Genomic DNA, 14,737 nt, shown 5'->3' with positions numbered 1-14,737 from the left:
GTCCATGGGATTTTCCAGGCAAGAGTACTGGAGTGGGGTGCCATCGCCTTCTCTGACTTAGCAACTGAAACAACAGCAAACAAAAGAGATAACAGATACTTCTGACCACTGTTGTGTGGAGGTGAGTGATCCAGAGTGTAGGGCTCCTGGTTGATCCCGGAGAAGCAAGGCAGGGCTGGGTCCTCACAGCCTGTGCTGGGCGGAGACATAAGACACACACACACACACACACACACACACACACACACACACACACACACAGAGGCATATACACAAAGAACAGATATTCCCATACACAGACACACAGATACATGCATATACACAGACATAAGACCAGACCACACACATACACAGGGACATACAGACAGAACACACAGATACATACAGACCTCACACACATGCATACACACGCACACCCACCCACTCTCTCCAGCACTGCGGGTGGGCACAGCAGACCCCTTCCCGAGTCTGCAGCCCCGGTCTCAAGTCCCTGTCCGTCCGTCTCTGGTCTCTGCGCTGCTCAGGCAGCTCAGGATAAGTGCACGTCTCCCTGAGCCTGCACCCTCCCCCTCGCTGAGCTCCCAGGACTGGCAGACAGAGCACAGGCAGCAAACGATGACTGAGCACCTTCTCTGGGCCAGACTCCAGACGGGGCACACTGCCAAAGAGATGTTTTCAAACTGTTCGGAACCGCGGAACCCTTCGTGTAGAGGGAACCTGGGAAGGAAGTCCAGCAGATACAGCAAGTGTAAGGGGAGCTGCTCTGGCTGAAGCGGGAAGGGGTCTGGTGCCCCGTCCTCTCTCCGTGCCCCCAGCCCCACCGTCAGCCAAGGCAAGTCCAAACAGCCTCAGGACTGCCCCTGCATGGCACTCCATACCTCACTGACCACTCAGAACTGCTCTGTAAAGGAAGTGTTATGATCTCCACTTGGCAGATGAGAACACTGCAGTCCACCAGGCGAGATGACTCGTCCAAGCTCACAACACTGTTAGGAAATGAAGCCAAGGTCACCAACTCCTGTCCATGATTCCAGAGCCTGAGGCAGTTCCCAGTGCCCACTGGCCCTGTCATGAAGACAGTTTCCTGCATTTATGACCCTCCAGGGTCCTGCTTCTAGATTCTTCCATGACTGAGCACCCTGCTGACCCTAGCAACCTGAGAGCCTGTGTGAGAGTGTGTGTGTGTGTGAGAGGGAGTGTGTGAAGGTGTGTGTGAGAGGGAGTGTGTCTGATAGTAGGAGGATGCGTGTGTGTGTCTGTCTGCCCTGGGGTAACCCTTAAGCAGGACTGAAGACTGGTCAGCCCACCATGTGAGCGTGAGTGTGAGCATGTGACATGACAGCTGTTGTCAAGCAGTTGAACGTGACACACACGTGACACCCGTTCTGCACCGAGGGCCCTGGGGGAGTGTCCGGCCGGCTGGAAGTGCTGAAACCTTGGGTCGAGGTCTGGAACCGAAAGTGACAAGGATGGGGAGGGGCAAGCACAGAGGTGGATCCGGGCCTGCCTGGTGTGGGGAGGGGGCACGATGCTGGAGTTGGGGTGGGGGGGTGCACCTGTTTAAACCCACCCCCCACAGAACACCCAGCTCCTCAGCCCACATCTTCCCTGACAGCCCTGCGGCCGCTTCTCCCTGCAACCTTTCCAGCTGGGGCTGCTGGGGAGGCAGGAAAAGGGCAGTGGTGGCCAATGCTGAGGCTGAAAGAGATTTGGGAGCCCCTTCTTTGCACAGAGTGGAGCCCATATGAGGCAGGGAGACCCTGAGCTTGCCTGGTCTGCAGACCCTGCACGGGCCCCAGGCCTCCACCGCCCACTCCCATCCAGGGCAGCCTTCCCAGGCCCTCAGTCACCCTGCACTCGGGAGCACCGCCTCTCAGAGCTGGAGGAGACAGCAGAGGGCACCCACTTTACACAGGAGGATGCTGAAGTGGGTCTCGGAGCAAGCTAGCGGCAGGGTCCACAGCTAGGCTGTCTCCCTCAACCTTAGACCCTCTCCTTCTGCTCTTAGCTTCCTGTAAAGCAGGCGGCAGGGCCGAGAGGTGGGACCTGCAGCGCTGTGACCTGCTCCCTGCAGCCTGGGGGCCCCGAGACCCATGCTCACTCTGACCACCACACTCCCCCAGACTGGGCCCCTCCAGGATGAGAAGCCCCTGCCTCTCAGACTGAGGGAGAGAGGCTCTGATTGCTATTGGTGCCCCCAGGGAGCACGTTCTCTAGGTCTCCAGGATTTAACCAAGTCTCTGCTCATCCTGCGGAGAAGGCAATGGCACCCCACTCCAGTACTCTTGCCTGGAGAATCCCATGGACGGAGGAGCCTGGTGGGCTACAGTCCATGGGGTCGCTAAGAGTCAGACACGACTGAGCAACTTCACTTTTACTTTTCCCTTTCATGCACTGGAGAAGGAAATGGCAACCCACTCCAGTATTCTTGCCTGGAGAATCCCGGGGATGGCGGAGCCTGGTGGGCTGCTGTCTATGGGGTCGCACAGAGTCGGACACGACTGAAGCGACTTAGCAGCAGCAGCAGCAGCTGCTCATCCTGACTTCCCTGGTAGCTCAGGCAGTAAAGAATCTGCCTATAATGCAGGAGAACCGTGTTCAATCCCTGGGTTGATCGAACCTGGTTCAATTGATCCCAGGTTGGATCCCTGGATCAATCCCTGGTCGATCCCTGGGTTAATCGAACCCGATTGATCCCATATTAGATCCCTGGGTCGATTGATCCCTGGGTCAGGAGGATCCCCTGGAGAAGGCAACTCATCTCGGCAGGCAGGAAGTTCCTCTAGAAGCTGCGTTATCTCTTGGTGCCCAGAGGCCTATCAGGACCACTAGTCCATCTAGTTGGGGAGCCTTGCTAAGGAGGGGACAAAGTTATGGCTCCATCATGCACTGCACATAAGGGCGAGAGGGTGGGGATGAATCAGTGAAACTCCTCCTCACTGCTAGAAAATAAGGCTGGTTCCTGGAGACTAGAGGCAGCTCGCAGAGGGCCTCATTACCCTCCAACCCAGGCCACTGTGGGAGCAGGACCTGACCCTGAGAAGATGGAGCTGGTTCTGAGAATATGGAGCTGGTTCCCCACACCCTGGCTCAGGCCCTGGCCCCTCCAGCCCTCCAGGAGAGCTGTTCCCGATGAACAGGCAGTGGCTTCTTGCCTCCCGATTAGTCATTGCCTTCACCCAGCGGGCAGCAGGAGGAGGGGAGGGGCCCAGGGCAGGGTCAGACCCCCAGGGGGCAGCAGGGGGCACTCAGCCCGGGAGGAGCTGCTGGGCAATAGCCAGGCCCTTCCCGGGGCCCTGGGGAGGGGGAGAGCGGCTCCAGCCTCTCCTCAGGCTGAGGCAAGAGCGTTGCCGCCCTGTGTGCCTGGAGCTGGGAGGGGCTCTCCTCAGCTCAGAGGCCTCCCCATCTTTCTGCCTCCCTAGGTCCTTCTCGGCCTCCAGCCGGACGCTCCCTGTGCTGGGCTGAGGCTCGTCTCCGCTGCCCACCATGGAGATGCCCATCAGGAGGAAAGCACACCTGCTGATGCTGGTAGCTGTGGTCCTTGTCTCCACTCCAGGTAAGATGGCTTGTCTGGGCTCCAGAGCCAGCAGGGATATGTCGGGTGTTCTATCATTGTTAGGGATGACTACAGAAATAAGTGACTCTGCACTGCTGTAGCACTTCAGGGTGAGGCCGTTTCCTTGTGAAATTTTCGTGTCTGTGGATTTTACTTTCCCTGAGATTAGGAGGAGAGGGAACGAGTCTTTGTCACATTGTAAATGAAAGAAACATGATCCAGAGAGGGTAAGTGGCTTGCCCTGGGTCACACAGTAAGACTACGGCACAACCAGAGCTCCACATTAGCGCAGAGTTGTAGCCCTTAAGGCTGCAAGATTAAATTAAAAATTAGTTGCTCAGTTGTTCTAGCTGCACTTCAAGGCCTCATAGCAGTGTTGGACAGCACAGATTATAGAATGTTTCCATCATCCCATAATGCTCTGTTGGATAATACTGCTCTAGGGTCCGCTGACCACAAAAACCCTGGGCTGGAGGGCTCCTTAGGGCAACGCTGAGCCCTGGCAAGTGGACCAGATGTGGAAGAGGGTCTGGGCAGAGATGAGGCAGAGCAGAGGGTGCCCAGGAAGCATGCAGGAGAGGCCCAAGCCAAGGTTCTCATGCCAGGGGTCTGGGGTGAGGGGAAGCCGGCAGAAAGGGAGGAGGGCGGGGCGGAGTGAGCCGTGCAGGCTCGGAGGCTGGGTTGGCCGAGTGGGAGAGTCTCCAGCCGCCTCTGCTGCTCAAACACCTGCTGGGACCACTGCATGGTCTCTCCGCCCTGACGCCCAGACAAGACCCACAGACGTGTCTTCTTCCCTTAAAGATCGCCACGGGAGAAAGTGTGCCCGTCATCCAATTTCCTGGAGTCCTAACCGCTTCAGACTCCATCTCCCCACCCCGAGGTCCCCTGCAGCCAGCACATTTTAAATTCTTCGTCTCGGCGGGCAGGGACCCCACTGGTATACTGTCAGGTGCTCTATGTTCCCACTGCCTCCCAGCCCTGCACCCGGGTCAGTGAGGCTGCTCGGAAATCAGGGAGCCTCCCGGCGCCCAGCCCAGGCCTCACTCCTGGTGCCGGGGCTCCCAGGCCTGGAGGTGCTGCTGGGGTAGGGAGCCCAGGCTTCAGGGAGCAGGAGACATGTAGCCCAGAGAAAGCAGAGGAGGGGTGCCTGGGCTCCTCCACATTCCCGACCCTCAGGAGCAGCTCAGTCCTGGGACCCCAGCCCCCGAGGCAAACAGTGTGGGCAGCCTCTGCAGTCCTCAGACCCTGAGAGGCAGGAAGGCCCAGGGAGGTGGGACTTGGCTGGCCCCCTGGAGGAGTGGCAGAGGGAGGAGTGGCAGAGGGAGGAGTGGAGCGTCCCACAGCTGTTCATCCCCTTGGAAGGGGCCTCGGCTCTTAGCTGCCTCTGCTCACCTACTCTGGGGACACAGCTTTGGACTCCTGCGCCCCAGTGCAAAGCAGCGCAGTGCGGCTTCCCCTACACGCTCCCAGCTCCCTCTCTGCTTCCTCTGTGAGGTCCTGATGCCTATGCACTGAGGAGCAGAGTTGTCAGGACAGGGAATCAGGAAAGAATCAGAGAGGCTGTCAAACAAGGAGAGCGTGGAGGGGGTGGATTTGCCTGGGAGTCTCTGTGTGTGTGTGTGTGTGTGTGTGTGTGTTTGAGAGTGCATGTGTGGGCGGATGTGTGTAGCTTCATAGGGAGGCACAAGGTGAGTGAGTGTGTGCCTGTGGATGTTTGGGAGGGTGGACATGTGAGTGAGTTATTGCATGGAGGACATGCCACATTTGAGGGGATGACAAACGTGTATAGAAGGCCTTACACAGTGCAGTGGCTCACAACTCTTTGCCCTTCAGAATGTCCATGTAGCCCCCAAAATCTAGATTCTTTGGTCTCCCTCCTAGAGATGCTGATTCAGTACCTTCAGGATGGACCAGCACCTCTGATGCTTCTGCTGGAAAACAGGTCAAGAATCCTGAACCCTGTGGCTCTGGGGGAGGCTGGCCAGGGTCCACACCCCAGATCTGTTCCTTCTCGCTGTGTGATTTGGGGCCAGTTTTTTACCCTTTAAGTCTCAGTTTTCAGATTAGCCAAACAATAAAATGGTGGTACCTATCTTGTAAAGAGGTTATGAAAAAGAAATGTGGAGCATGATATTTGATAAAGAGTAAGCCCTCAAGAAATAGCATCTATTTTGTGATTATTAATGCCTGGATATTATGAACGCCCATTCTGTATATATATGTATGTGTGTATATATATATACACACACACACACATATACAAGTATATGTAGACATTTGTAGCCGTCTGTGTGTGGAAACTGATGTGTGTATAAACGTATATATCTGACTCCTGGAGTAGCTTAGAGAGTCATGTATGTATATATGTGTGATGTCTGTGTGCATGTAAGGAAGTGAGCGTACATGACAGGTGTGGAAAGTGTGCATGTGTGGATACTGGGGTGAGGGTGTGTATATGGCCTAGTGCAGGGGATAAAGCTTCTCCAGAAGGAAGCCAGTCTTGAAGCATCACTGTGCCCCGGGCCCACTCAGCCCCCCACCCCCACCATAGACAGACTTCCTGGAAGCCCGATTATGCAGGGCTGTTCCCAGCAGCCTGGCTGCCTCCCCGCACACCCCTCCCCTCCGCACAGTCCCAGCTGGGGCACGGGTCCCCCACCACCACCACCATCATTAACTCGGGATTAAGCTGGGCTCTCCAGCCGAGGTACCACGGCATCTCTGAGGCCCAGGGCAGCCATGAGGGAGAGAGACAGCTCGGGGGAGGCGAGGTGCCGTTTCAGGAAGCCCTGCCTCCTCCTCCATTCTGAGAGCTGCTTAGCAGCTGCCGTCACTCCCGGGGGTCTAGAAGCAGGCCTCAGCTGTGGCATGGGGTCCACCCCCGCCCCTAGACTAAGGCTGACAGCTGGATGAACCAGGAGAGCAGGTGCTAATTAGTTAATGGGGACCCCCCCCACAACCCACCAAGGAGCCTGAAATCAGCTTCACTGAGGAACAGGAGCCAACTAGGGGTGGCCTGGCTCCTGCCTGACACCACAAAGGCAAGGCATGCCTGGCCGCCCAGTCAGCACATGGAGGCGGGTGTGGGATCCTGCCCTTTGCCTCGCATCCCCTGCCCAGGGAGCCTAGACACGAGATGGGAAGAGCAAGGCATCTGCCCCCACAGGGGGCCAGGCAGAGAAACGCCGTTTGCATGCGGGATGCCCATCCGCTCAGCAAACTCAGGAGCCCAAGGTCTAGACCTGTGTGTGCCACAGGCTTGCCCTGTGACGATGGGCAAGTCACTCCCTTTTCTGGGCCTCTCTTTCTTGAATTGTCACACAGAAATTTTATAAAAATGCCCCAAAGCCACCTGTACAGCATCCACCCACCCCTGAGCCTTCCTTGCCCCTGGTCCCCACCCCGCGCCTCACTTGGCTCCAGGAGCCGGGCACTGAGCACACACCCTGTACCGGGTGACCCTGCTGTGGGCCTCAGGAGGGGCGTTCATCTTCCCATCTCACAGGTGAGGAAGCTGAGGCCCAGAGGGTCCTGTGACAGCCTGCAGAGGCCCACGCCCCAGCACATTCTCCTGGGACGGCTTCCCAGAAGGAGCACAGGCCAAGGGCCACACATCCTCTCCCCGCTGCTTGGACTGTGGCTTCCAGGCGTCTCTCCAGGTCCCTCTCACACCCCACAGGCCAGCTCTCCCCTGAGTCCTCTGGCCGCTTCCACTCCAAGGGTCCCTGCACGTGAACCTAAACCACTGTTACAGTCCTTGCCTCCTTGTACTGTCAGCTTTCTGTCTTCCTTCCTGGCCCTCAGGCTCCATGTGAAAGAAGGAGTGCTACACAGTCCCTAGCCCAGTGCTAAGCATATAGCAGGTACTCAGTACCTGCTTAGAAGGGGTGATTGACTGAACTAACTTGACGAGATGGAGTCTGCCTTGGTGTTCAGTCATTAAGTCATGTCCAACTCTTTGCAACTCCAAGAACTGCAGCATGCCAGGCTTCCCTATCCTTCACCATCTCCCGGAGTTTGCTCAAACTCATGTCCATTGAGTCAGTGATGCCATCTCCCCATCTCAACCTCTACTGCCCCCTTCTCTTGCCTTCAATCTTTCCCAGCATCAGGCTCTTTTCCAAAGAGTTGGCTCTTTGCATCAGGTGGTCAAGTATTGCAGCTTCCAATGAATATTCAGGGTTGATTTCCTTTAGGATAGACTGGTTTGATCTTGCTGTCCAAAGGACTCTCAAGAGTCTTCTCCAGCATAATAGTTTGAAAGCATCAATTCTTAGGCACTCAGCCATCTTTACGTTCCAATTCTCACATCTGTACATGACTACTATAAAAAACATAGCTTTGACTACATGGACCTTTGTCAGCAAAGTGATGTCTCTGCTTTTTAACATGCTGTCTAGATTTGTCCAGACTTGTCTTCACGGCTGCAGTCACCATCCACAGTGATTTTGGAGCTGAAGAAAATAAAGTCTGTCTCTGTTTCCATTGTTTCCCCATCTATTTGCCATGAAGTGATGGGACTGGATGCCATGATCACAGTTTTTGAAAGTTGAGTTTTAAGTCAGATTTTTCACTCTCCTCTTTCACTTTCATCAAGAGACTCTTTAGTTTCTCTTCACTTTCTGCCATAAAGGTGGTATCATCTGAATATCTGAAGTTGTTGATATTTATTTCTCCTGCCAATCTTTACCCCAGCTTGTGATTCATCCAACCTGGCATTTTGCATGATGTACTTATGAGTTAAATAAGCAGGGTGACGATAAACAGCCTCGATGTATTCCTTTCCCAATTTTGAACCAGTCCATTGTTCCATGTCCTGTTCTAACTGTTGCTTCTTGACCTGCTTACAAGTTTCTCAAGAGACAGGAAAGGTGGTCTGATATTCCCATCTCTTTAATTTTCCAGTTTATTGTGATTCACACAGTCGAAGGCTTTCTCATAGTCAATGAGGCAGATGTTTTTGGAATTCTCTTGCTTTTTCTATGATCCAACAGATGTTGGCAATTTGATCTCTGGTTCCTCTGCTTTTTCTAAATCCACCTTTTACATCTGGAAGTTCTCAGTTCACGTACTGTTGAAACCTAGCTTGAAGAATTTTGAGCATTACCTTGCTAGCATGTGAAATAAGTGCAGTTGTACAGTAAGCTGAACATTCTTTGGGATATGAATGAAAAGCGACTTTTTCCAGTCTTGTGGCCACGCTGAGTTTTCCAAATTTGTGTTCTGCCTAACCTATTTAAATTGAATTTTTAATTAATTATAATTAAATAAAATTAAATATCTGGTTACTCAGCTGCACTAGCCATATTTCAGGGGCACAATGGCCAGTGGCTAGTGGCTACTGTACTGGACAGTTCAGAAAATGGAACCTTCCCATCACTGCAGAAAGTTCTATTGAACAACACTGCCCTGAAGACCAGGCTCCAGCTGGCCCCTAGGCCCTGAGACCTCTGGTGATGTCCCCCATTTGCAGCTTGGAGCTCGGCCTGGGGATCCCCAGCTACCTTTGGGCCTGTCTTTGAAGAGCAGCCCCTCGGTCTACTATTCCCAGAGGAGTCCACAGAGGAGAAGGTGACACTGGCGTGCCGTGCACGGGCCAGCCCTCCGGCCACCTATAGGTGAGACCCCCGCGGTGCTGCTGGGAGGCCCTGGGCAGTGGGCAGTCTGTCTTCACATCAGTGCCCCGCCACCCCCACTGCAGGTGGAAGATGAACGGCACCGAAATGAAGCTGGAGCCGGGCTCCCGCCAGCAGCTGGTCGGGGGCAACCTGGTCATCATGAACCCCACCAAGGCCCAGGATGCTGGCGTCTACCAGTGCCTGGCTTCCAACCCCGTGGGCACTGTCGTCAGCAGAGAGGCTGTCCTCCGCTTTGGCTGTGAGCCCCATGGGGGGCTGAGATGCTGTGGGGGTGGCAAAGAGGGTGCTGGGAAGTGTCCAGAAAGGGCAAGTGACTCCTGCCCTAAGGAGGCTGAGCTGGGCGGGGACCGGAGGCTCGAAGGCCAGTGCCTGAGGGCCCAGTTTCCGCCTCCAGTTCTTTTTTTTTTGTGATTAAAATTTTTTTTACTTAAAATCTATCAATAGGGAATGGATACATACATTTTGATATAGTCATATAATAAAGTGTCTCTCTGAAATTAAAATGAATGAACTAGATTTACATGTACTGATGTAGATGATTCTGAAACATGTTCGGTTCAGTTCAGTCACTCAGTCATGTCTGACTCTTTGCGACCCCATGGACCGCAGCACGCCAGGCCTCCCTGTCCATCACCAACTCCTAGAGTTTACTCAAACTTATGTCCGTTGAGTCGGTGATGCCATCCAACCATCTCATCCTCTGTCGTCCCCTTCTCCTCCTGCCTTCAATCTTTCCCAGCATCAGGGTCTTTCCCAATGAGTCAATTCTTTGCATCAGGTGGCCAAAGTTAACAGAAACTTATTTTTAACATTTATTTATTTATTTGACTGCACCAAGTCTTAGTTGCAGCATGCGGGCTCTTAGTTGTGGAATGTGGGAACTAGTTCCCTGACCAGGGATCGAACCTGGGCCCCCTACATTGAGAGTGTGGAGTCTTAACCCCTGGGTGGCCAGGGAAGTACCAAGAGAAATTTTTAAATGTTGCAAAAGGGGAGGAGTAGAATGACATCATTTACATACATTTCAAAAACAGACAGAGGATATCCCTTCCAATACATTCATGTGTAGTAACAGTACATACCCTTGGATTCCCCCTCCAGTTCTGCAGGAATTCTCTAAGGAGGAGCGAGACCCAGTGAAAACCCATGAAGGCTGGGGGGTGATGCTACCGTGTAACCCGCCCGCCCACTACCCAGGTGAGTCAGGCCCCTGGGCAATGTAAGAGGGTACAGGAGGCGTCTGGCCACTCACAGAAGAGGGATGGAGTAAGAGGTGATGAGGGACCCTGGAGCACTGATCCCTGGGTCCCCAGCTCTAGATGATTCTGTGCCCCGCAGCACCCGAGACTGGGAGTGTCCCAAGGGTACAGGCTGTTTCCCCAGCAGACAGCACTCCCTGAGAGTGGGAATAAAGACACGACTTCCCTCTGTGTCTCCCCCCAGCCCCAGCTCAGGGCCCCGCGGCTCTCAGGACAGGTCTACAGGTCCCAGCTGCATGGTAGGGTCCCAGCAGGGCTGCTCCCTTACCCAGCGGCCCAGGTCCCTCACACTCCCCCTTCACAGGCTTGTCCTACCGCTGGCTCCTCAATGAGTTCCCCAACTTCATCCCGACGGACGGGCGGCACTTCGTGTCCCAGACCACAGGGAACCTGTACATTGCGCGGACCAATGCCTCAGACCTGGGCAACTACTCCTGCCTGGCCACCAGCCACATGGACTTCTCCACCAAGAGCGTCTTCAGCAAGTTTGCTCAGCTCAACCTGGCCGCAGAAGGTCAGGGTCTGAGGGCAATGCCAGGGGGAGGGGGCTGAAGGGGTCAAGGGCGTTGGGAAAGGGGCTTTTCCCTCTGAAGCTATAAAGAGCAGCTCAGAGGGCACAGGGTCTGGGCCTGGACCCTGGGGCCCTCCTGCGGCCCAGCCTCAGAGCCTTGCTCCAGCCGCCAAGGGGAAAGGGAATCAAGAAACGCGGGCTCTGAGCCGCACTGAGGTCACAAGCACAGGAGCTCTGACCTGGAGCATTTGTGTCTGACGCGCACACTCCCCCTCTCCGCAGACACCAGGCTCTTTGCTCCCAGCATCAAGGCCCGGTTCCCAGCAGAGACCTACGCGCTGGTGGGACAGCAGGTCACCCTGGAGTGCTTTGCCTTCGGGAAGTGAGTGCTGGGGAGGGAGGGCACACCCCCTCTGAGGCCCCAGGGAAAGGGCAAGGCCAGCTCTCAGCCATCTTGGTGCCCCCACAGGGTCTAGCAGGATGCTGGGCCCTCAGTGGGCACTGAGTCTGTAGGTGAGGCATTGCACACATCAGGGCCCCGACACGTCAGCTCACTTGGTCTTCCCAGCAACGCATGACGGGCTCAGGCAGCTTATGTAGCACCCCAGGCTGGAGGCAGGTAACGTGGTGCGTGGACCCCAAGCTGGCCTGCCTTGCTCAAACCCCAGCTCTGTCACTTGCTGGTGGGGAGACCTTCGGTGAACCACTTCACTTCTCTGAGCCTCAGTTTCCCTATTTGTACATAGCGTTAATAATAGTACCTACCTCGTGGTGTTGTTATGAGATTTGAATGAACTAATATATATACAGTGCTTAGAGCAGTATCTGGCATTGAATAAGTATTCTATGGATGCTAACAGTTATCTTTTAAGATAGAAAATTTATAATAGAAATCTTCCTCGCTCAGGAAAAGAATTCACTGGACCAGTGCTAAGCTGATAGCAGGTGGTCGATAAATGTTTGTAGAATGAATGCAAGAATGTGATTTGACCATTGCTCCCCTCCTCCCTCATATCTCCTGTGGTTACCCAGGATGCCCCCTGATTTGTGGACAGTGATTGGGCTTCCAGAAAATCCATGGTTAAAGCACAGAAGATTCACCGATTCCTCAGTCAATTTAGTACACAGATTACTAACAACTAAATCCCCTTTGAAAAGTAGAGGGCAGGCCCTGCTGGGGAGAAGGTAGAGGGACCCGTGGAGACCCAGGTCTCAGGCCGCTGTGAGGAGGCCTGGCCTAGAAGAGGCTGGTGCGGGGTGGGGGGAGGGCAAGCCAACTTCGGGGTGCAGACCCCCGATGCGCTGAGCCCCTGGGAGCAGACTCTCCTCGCCGCTCTCCCCGTCTCTCCTGGACCCCTCTCCCTTCCCCACCTGCCCAGCGTCCCGGGAGGGCCAGGTCGTCTCAGCCTTCTGGCTCTGTCTCCTGGCAGCCCCGTCCCCAGGATCAAATGGCGCAAAGTGGACGGCTCCCTGTCCCCGCAGTGGGCTACGGCCGAGCCCACCCTGCAGATCCCCAGCGTGGGCTTCGAGGACGAGGGCACCTACGAGTGTGAGGCGGAGAACGCCAAGGGCCGCGACACCGTCCAGGGCCGCATCATCGTGCAGGGTACAGCTGGCGCCCGCAGCCCCGCTTTCCCCAGTCCCCAGCGGCCGGAGGGAGGCTGGGCCGCCCCTTGCTCAAGCCTTCTGCCCAGAGTGCACTGGGTATGGGGCGGAAGAGGCTAGTGCTGCGGCCGGCTCAGGGTCCGAGCTGCAGAGAGCGCACGGAACGCGCTACAAAGCTTTGTCACTAAGACAGTTACTGACAGAGGCGCCAAGTGCCAGTTTTCGTGAACCTGCTTTTCCCCACCCCCCTACCACGCCCCACCCCCCACCACGCCCCCACCTCCCCACCCCCTACCACCCTCCCCCGTCCTGGAACCCTCCGCCCTCTGCTGTCCGAGGGTCCGGGGACTTAGCCCGGAGGCCCTGCCCGGCTCTGCCGCAGACGCTCCCCTTGGTCTCCACAGCTCAGCCCGAGTGGCTCCGGGTGATCTCAGACAGGGAGGCTGACATAGGTTCCAATCTCCACTGGGCGTGCGCCGCCGCCGGCAAGCCGCGGCCCGCAGTGCGCTGGCTGCGGAACGGGGAGCCTCTGACCTCCCAGGTAGGAGACCTGGGGCGTCCTCCCCAACCCAGCGCACTGTGCCCTGCTCGCCTGGTCCCATACCCCCCACACCCTTGGGGACCCTCTGGGCCAGTTAGGGTGCCAGAGGGTAGTTCTAGGTGCTTCTGTACATCCCCAGAGCCACGTTCTCCCGGTCAGCCGGAGAGACTTCTGACTGGAGGGTCCCAGAACCTGGGTCCAGGCACACGTCAGCCACAAACACACCAGTGGTCCTGAGTAGGTCCCTCAGCCCCCTGGCTTCCATGTGCTGACGTTCGTGAGGGCTGGGGAACCTCTGCACCCTGGGATCCAGGCAGCCCTGGAGAGGACCCTGCATGGGGGCTTTCTCCAGGCAGCGCAGTCTCCACTGTGCCCCGCTGTGAGCGCCCAGGCGGGCACTCCAGTGATCCTGATGCCCCTCCCCGGCCTGGGCTGGGCGTTTCTGCACAGGCCCGGGTAGAAGTGCTGGCTGGGGACTTGCGGTTCTCCAAGCTGAGCCTGGAGGACTCCGGCATGTACCAGTGTGTGGCGGAGAACAAGCATGGTACCATCTACGCCAGCGCCGAGCTGGCAGTGCAAGGTAAAGGGCCCAAGGAGAGAGGACATCCCCAGGGACACCGGGTGGGGGGTGGGGGGGGCGGGGGTGGTGTCAGGAATTCTGAGCAGCAGCATTTCCACACTCACACACTCACCTGGCAGTTTTCCAACAGCTTCTAAGTAGAACTCAGGGATTGAAGACAGGAGCTGAGGCACTAGACAGCTCCCAGAGGACAGGGTCTCCGGCTCGACCCGCATCTGAAAGTAAATGTCTCCTGCTGTGAAAAAAATGTGGCAAAAGTCACTGGAAACCAAATCAACTAGATTTGGGTTTAATGCAGCCCCTTTGCCTATGTGACCTTTGCAAGTTGTTAACCTCTTTGTGTCTCACTTTCTTGATTAATAAAATCAAGACATCATCGTCCAGCCCTCATACAGGCTGTGGGGTTAAAGGAGATGATAGAGCTAAAGCACAGAGAACCTGCCCATCACATAACAGGTGCCTATTAATGTCAGCTGGCCCAGCATCCTTAGTCACACAACTAATTGAGCCTGCAGTCTGTCTCCTCACCTATAAAATGGACAGAATGATACCTATCTCATCAAGTTGTAGTGAGGCTTAACTAAGACTCACTCATTCATTCAAACAGCATTTCTTCAACACTTCCTAAGAAGTGAATATGAAAGGTAAGGTCTCTGCCTTCAAGTGTCTTACAATCCACTGGAGAGGGACAAATAAACAGAAAATCAAATAATTAAAAAGGGCAATTTCAGAGAGTCATAAAAAATACAGTATAAAGAAAATCCCACCGAGTGGTGGGGATAAGGTGGGCCAGTTAGAGGGAATGGTCAGGAAAGACCTCTCTGAGGAAGTCACATTTGGGATGTGAATCAATCATGTGAGATCTGGGCATTTTGAAGCAAAATCGATAGTAAGTGCAAAGGTCCTGAGGCAGGAAAAACCATGGCATCTTCATGGGACAGAAAAGAAACAGGGAAAATGGCCCAGGTGACTGGAGCACAATGAGTGTGGGAAGGAGCAGAATGCGATCCGAGTGAGACGGCTGTGCGAGCCCTTGGGAGGTGCTG

At 55.3% G+C, this 14,737-nt stretch overlaps 1 protein-coding gene across 1 annotated transcript in view; it reads left to right on the top strand.

The window, feature by feature from the left end:
- CNTN2 (contactin 2) overlaps window positions 1-14,737 on the top strand; it is a 34,352-nt gene that overhangs the window by 6,112 nt on the left and 13,503 nt on the right. The window contains exons 2-10 of the mRNA XM_081490918.1: window positions 3,423-3,556; window positions 9,030-9,174; window positions 9,258-9,433; window positions 10,297-10,392; window positions 10,759-10,968; window positions 11,248-11,347; window positions 12,396-12,571; window positions 12,975-13,111; window positions 13,562-13,691. Of these exons, the coding sequence (XP_081347044.1) occupies window positions 3,487-3,556; window positions 9,030-9,174; window positions 9,258-9,433; window positions 10,297-10,392; window positions 10,759-10,968; window positions 11,248-11,347; window positions 12,396-12,571; window positions 12,975-13,111; window positions 13,562-13,691 (1,240 nt within the window). The 5' untranslated portion in view covers window positions 3,423-3,486. The remainder of the gene's footprint in view (window positions 1-3,422; window positions 3,557-9,029; window positions 9,175-9,257; window positions 9,434-10,296; window positions 10,393-10,758; window positions 10,969-11,247; window positions 11,348-12,395; window positions 12,572-12,974; window positions 13,112-13,561; window positions 13,692-14,737) is intronic.

This window comes from Giraffa tippelskirchi, chromosome 5, assembly GCF_054371585.1.
Source record: "Giraffa tippelskirchi isolate mGirTip1 chromosome 5, T2T-mGirTip1v1.2.pri, whole genome shotgun sequence".
Taxonomy (NCBI): domain Eukaryota; kingdom Metazoa; phylum Chordata; class Mammalia; order Artiodactyla; family Giraffidae; genus Giraffa; species Giraffa tippelskirchi.
This window is presented reverse-complemented; position numbering and strand designations above follow the sequence as displayed.